Source organism: Tupaia chinensis, unplaced genomic scaffold (genome assembly GCF_000334495.1).
Source record: "Tupaia chinensis unplaced genomic scaffold, TupChi_1.0 Scaffold148822_2, whole genome shotgun sequence".
Lineage (NCBI taxonomy): Eukaryota > Metazoa > Chordata > Mammalia > Scandentia > Tupaiidae > Tupaia > Tupaia belangeri.
The window spans coordinates 238,145-244,121 of record NW_006208670.1 but is presented as its reverse complement, the minus strand read 5'-3'; the positions used below and the strand labels follow the sequence as shown (position 1 = coordinate 244,121).

General features: G+C 47.5%; 1 protein-coding gene across 1 annotated transcript in view; it reads left to right on the top strand.

The window, feature by feature from the left end:
• METTL6 (methyltransferase 6, tRNA N3-cytidine) overlaps positions 1-5,977 on the top strand; it is a gene marked incomplete in the record, with an annotated part of 15,294 nt that overhangs the window by 710 nt on the left and 8,607 nt on the right. The window contains 1 exon segment of the mRNA XM_027769167.1: positions 710-844. Within this exon segment, the coding sequence (XP_027624968.1) occupies positions 710-844 (135 nt within the window).

Sequence of the window (5,977 nt, the reverse complement as noted above, 5' to 3'; positions counted from 1 at the left end):
GTGTAGGGAGGTAAGCGTTGTCACAGCCCACCTGCGCTCTGCTTTTCCAGGCCTGGGACAGGGGGCCTTCTCCATTCTCCGCCACTGCCTAGCAGAGAATCTGAGCCTCAGCCTTCCCCTTACAGAGACGTCTGGTCTCACGCAGTTTGGGTGGTTTCCAGGTTGCTTAATTCATAGGAGAGGGAACTTCGGTGGTATTTTGTTTCTTTCAAGATAATCTGAAAGTGGGAAATGTTAAATACTAAATTCATATTGAGCGACTTCAGTGATATGTGGAGATAATAATAGTAATGTTAACCAGCCGTGTTTACCATGGCCCTTTTCTATACGTGTCCTCTCATTTAAGCCTTTTTATGATCTTCGGAGTGTAATGGAGTGTTCACATTGGTAGGTGAAATCGACGCCCCGAGCTGTCTAGGAAGTCTGTAAGGATGGAGTACAGGGTGGGGGGAACTGGGGTTTGAATGCAGGAAGTTTAGCTCTAGAGCCTGTTCATTTAGTCATCCTGCTGTGTTTTTTCTCCACACCAAACTCCGATGTTGGATGACAGCAAAGGTACTAGTGTTAGCTTTTGCTTATTATTAGTTCACGTGACTTGTCTGCTCAGTGAGTCAGAGACCTTCCTTGTCTCTTACATTCTGCCCTCATTAGGTTCATTTCTTCCTTATTTAACAGTAATGTACTGTAACTTTGGGTCCCCTTTCCCCAGTTTGAAGATCAGAAATTGACTGTTCTCGAAGCTGGCTGTGGAGTCGGGAACTGTTTATTCCCGCTTTTAGAAGAAGATCGGAATATCTTTGCTTATGCCTGTGATTTTTCTCCACGAGCGGTTGAGTATGTTAAGGTGAGTGCACTGCCCACGGGTTCCACTGGGCTTATGTTTTCTTGTGTGTGTGACCTGCCTTCAGCACCCATTTGGCCAGTTCCAGTCCTCTCTAGAGTGAACCAGCTCCAGTCACCACGAATGTAGTTTTCCTGTAGACATACATATTTAGTGCACTTGAGCTTTAATTCAGCAAGTCTGGAAAAACACCACAATGACACCCACACTTAGCATGTTTTGCTTATTGACTTTTTTCTTTGCTCAATACCTTTTGTCTTTTAGACTTTCTTTCTTTCTTTTTTTTTTTTTTAGAGGTTTTCGCTATAGGGCGCATGTGCTCGCCAGATAGATAGAGACACAGAGACAGAAAGCAAGAAATCACCCCCCAGGGGGGATGGTCACGCCGCAATCCCTTCTCCTCCATTCTCCTCTCGGGATCTTGGACACGCACGCACACGCGCCCGGCATGAGTTTTAAGCCACCGGGTCTGGGACGCGAACTGCAGTCGACTACGTGGGAGTCCAGCAACATAGCCATTACGCTAACTGCTGGTTTCCCCTAGACTTTCTTCTTTGCTATTTTATACAAATGCAAAAGCATTTTACTCCTAAATGTCAGCGTATCTGCCTACAGCTCCCCAGAAAATAAGGCCTTTTTCTAATGACCACAATAAGCTTATATCTAAAGGGAGAGATTTTTGCTATAGGGCATATGTGCTTGTTGGGAGACAAAACAGAGAAATCATCCTTCAGGGCAGTGGCCACCCTGCAGTCCCTTCTCTTCCATTTTTCTCTTGGGATTTTGGGCATGCACGCACACAGGCCCAGGTGTTTCAAGCCTCCCGGTCTGGGACTTGAACTCTAGTCAGCCACATTGGAGTCCACTACCTAACCACTATACCACCTGCTGGCCCCATCTATCCTTTTCATTTCTTAAAACCTAGAAGTTAGATGAAATCAGGTAAAATATTTTTGGCAGGAATATGTTAATCAGTGATGTCATATATTGTGTCCTGTCAGGAGGCAGTAATGCCTGCTGTTAATTAATTTTGATCACTAGGTTAAGGTAGTAACCGCCTAGTTCCTCATTGTAAAGGTACTTATTTGTTTTCTTTTTTTTTTTTTTAAGAATTATTATTTATTTAATTCTTAATTATTATTATTCACATGAGTTATGCCAGAGAAAGAGTAAGAGAGGGAGAGTTAGAAAGCAAGCTGCCAGGTCCAGGACTCGAACCATGGTCAGCCATGTGGGAAGCATCTTAACCACCTTGCCACCTGCTGGTCCCAAAGTACTTATTTCGTATCGTTAACAAACATGTGGAGGGTACTTTGGTCACATCCGAGTAGCAGTTCTTCACCCACTTTTCAGTTTAGCACCATTGGCCTTTTAATGGTGGAGATACCACACTTGCGTAACCTGCTCTCCTCTCCCTGCATTGTCCTATCTCACAGGTAGGTGTTTCCGTTCAGTAATGCAGACTGTCACGTTGTCTGGACTAATGAGGAGAATTCCATAGGATAGGTCTCCCACACTTTATTTAACAGTCATCTTAATTCACTTGAAATGCTCTTTCAAGTAGGGTTAATGTGACCAGCATCATACACCTGCGTCCCAAACCTGTGTGCACACAGTCCTCTGTGTTGAGTACTGGAAGAAGCAGTTTCTTGGACGAAAAGCATGCACATTTAAATCTTAATAGATAACACCAAGTTTCCTCCCAAAAGGGTTTTACTGGGGCAGGCAGGTGGCCTGGTGGAGAGCGTTGGACTTCCACATGGGCGACTGCGGTTCAAGTCTTGACCTGGCAACTTGCTTTCTCACTTTCCCTCTCTCTTTGTTGTTCTGTCCCTCTCTGGTCAAATTAAAAATAAATTAATAAAGTTAAATAAAATAATCTTTTTAAAAAATTTTACTAATTTATCATTTCAACAATGATGTTAAGGTACCTTTTTCTCTATTCTCTCAAATTTTTTTTTTGGAGAGGTTTTTGCCATAGGGGGCGTGCGCTTGCCAGAAAGACAGAGAGAGACAGAGAGACAGAAAGTGGGAAATCACCCCCCAGGGGGGATGGCCACGCTGCAGTCCCTTCTCCTCCATTCTCCTCTTGGGATCTTGGGCACGCACATGCGCTGGGCGTGAGTTTAAGCCACTGGGTCCGAGACTCGAACCGCGGTTGACTACATGGAAGTCCAGCGACACAGCCATTACGCTAACTGCTGGTCCCTCTATTCTCTCAAATTTGAGACAGTCTTTTTATATTTACCAATCTTGATCTGTCTTTCTTTTGTTACTAGGGAAGGTGTAGGCCTTAGATAAGTAAACATCATAAGGTTCTTTCTGCTGTGAGTTCCTCTTCCCATCCTCACGGAGAGCGGGCTGTCTCAGTCACTGCTGCCAGGGGCAGGGTGACTAATGAGGAAAACTCGCAAGATCCCACCACATGGCCTTACCTGTGGTCGGAATGGCTCTTTCAGAACCTTTGCCCATTTTTCCGTTGGTTTGTCCTTTCCTTATTTTCAGGGTACATTCTGGGTGTTGTGGTATTTATGTTGCAGATTTCTTACGGTTTACTCAGCACTGTTCATGGTGTCTTTTCTTACACAGGCTTTAGATCGTCATGTCTCATTCATTAGTCTTTTCCTTTTGAGATGGTGAGGTTTTCATTTCTTTTTTTTTCTTTTTGAAAGGTTTTTGCTATAGGGCGCGTGCACTCGCCAGAAAGAGAGAGACAGAGAGACAGAAAGTGAGAAATCACCCCCCAGGGGGGATGGCCACGCCACAATCCCTTCTCCTCCATTCTCCTCTCGGGATCTTGGCCACGCACGCACATGTGCCCGGTGTGAGTTTAAGCCGCCAGGTCCGGGACTTGAACCATGGTCGACTACGTAGGAGTCCAGCGACATAGCTATTACGCTAACTGCTGGTCCCACGTTTTCATTTCTGATAGCTCTTTACTCCTAGGGTCTAAACATCACCTATATACTGTTCCCAGAAGCTGGATTATGATTTTTTCAGTTTATCTAGGAAAAGACAATTGATGTTCCTTGTGGTGATTTCTTTAGCCCTGGTTCTCTTCCCTCCCTCTGGAATTCCGTTGCACACATGTTATACTGTTCGCTGTTGCCCTACAGCTCTTAGATACTGCTGTTTGGGTCTTTCGTCCCACTGTTTTCTTTTTTTAAAAACATATTTATTTCATTTATTGTTATTTTTAGAAATGTGCTATAGGGCACATGCGCTCGCCAAAGAGAGACAGAGGGCTGGGAGCAGGGGTGAGAAAGCAAGTGCCAGGTCCGGGACTCGAACCACTGTCGGCCATGTGGGAGTCCAGCACCCCAGCTGTGTTGCCCCCTGCTGGCCCCAGCCCCAGCTGTGTTCTTTTTGCATTGTAGAGTTGGTACTGTTTCATCATCAAACCCGCTGCTCCTTTGCTAGGCAGGATGTCCTACTGATGACCACATTGAATTTTTTTTTATTATCCTGGTTTTGATTTTCAGCCTTTCCATTTGAGTCTTAGAGCTGACATTGCTGAAATTACCTATCTGATCTTGCATGCTGTTTGCCTTTTTCATTAGCACCTTTAACATTTTAGTCATATTATTTTTAAGAGGTTTTTGCCTGAGGGTGTGCCTGGAGGGGGCAGTGGGAGACAGGCACAGAGAAGGGGAAAGTGAGAGATCACTCCCCCACTCCGTTCACCTCCGTTCTCCTCCCGGGGTCTTGGGCGCATGCAGACACACCGGTGTGATTTTCAAGCCACCAGTGGGAGTCCAGTGGCATAACTGCTACTCCACCTGCTGTTCCCTAATCACCACCATTTAACTGTCTAGTTCCAGCATCTGTGCCACGTGCGTTTGGCTCTGGCGTTGGCTTGTGTCTCCGGACTTCTTCCCTGTTAGTACGCCTCGTACCTTATTCTTGAAGCTGGACAGAGAGTATGGGGCAGCACTTATAGAGGCAATAAGGGTTTGTAGTGATCTGGTCATGAACAGGGCTGTGTTTGACGTCCATTGCTGTCATAGTGGCCTGTGAGGTCAGTTGTTGCTACGGGCACCAGAGACCTTGAACTCCAGTGCTCTCGGTTCTGTCTCACTGCTTGGCTCTGAGTCTTCCCTTGGGGCCGCTCCCCGAGCCGAGCCTGTCCCCCTCGGTGCCGCTCCCCAGCCTGTTCCCCGCTGCTCCCTGTGCAGTTGTGGGAGCCTTGTTGGTGGGGCCTTGGAGGGTGGCTGCTCTCGAATGCCCAGCTCCTCCGGTTTTGAACTGCACTGTGTGGTGGGCCTGCCTTTCAAGGGTGTGGCTTTACAGGTGTTCCTGCTTCTCCAGAAAGAGAGGCCATCGTCCCTGCTCTTCCCCAGCTGCAGACACCCACTGGTGTCCCCCTCTGCAGTCGCGGGGCTGCTCTCTACAGATGAGAACCGTGCTGCTCCATGCCTTGTAGTCAAGGCAGCCGGATCCCACTGGCTGACTGCACAGTGCAAGTCCCGAACCCGGTGGTTTGAGAAACACACTGGCACGTGTGCACGTGTGCCCAAAATTCCCAAAGGGGGGAGAGATGGAGGAGAAGGGATTGTGGCATGACCATTCTCCATAGAGGGTTTTCTCCTCTCCCTCTCTCTGTCTGGCGAATGCATATGCTGTCTAGAAAGAGAGGAGAGAAGCAGCGTGCGTCTGGGCAGAGCAGTCCCCTTCTCCGCTTGGTGCTATTTCACCAGCGTCCGAGGCGGCGGGCCTCAGCCCACCTGCCCCGTGTAGGAAATCTTTTCATAGAGGATGTGAGAAGGGCCAGCACTAAAGAGAGCACCACCCTGCCTGCGAGAGCCCGGTCTCATTCTTGGTGGAAACACCTTTCAAAGGGTGGAGCATCTGTCTGACTTCACACTTTGCCCGCGCGACTCTCCAGGAACTTGTCAAAGTTTTCATTTTGTTTTTCTAGTCCGGAGGCTTCTGCCCAGGTAAGCGAGCCTTGGACCCTTTGTCTCCTCGAAGGCATCAGTTTCTCTCCAGGTCCAAGGAGTCACCTTGTCCTGTGATCTCTGCTCTCCAAGAGGTCCTCAGAAATGTCATTATTTTGCTGTCTTCCCAGTTCTGTTGTTAGAAAGGGGCTTTTGTCTCTACTTCTGTATCTCTCTGAGCTGAAAGCAGAAGTCCTCA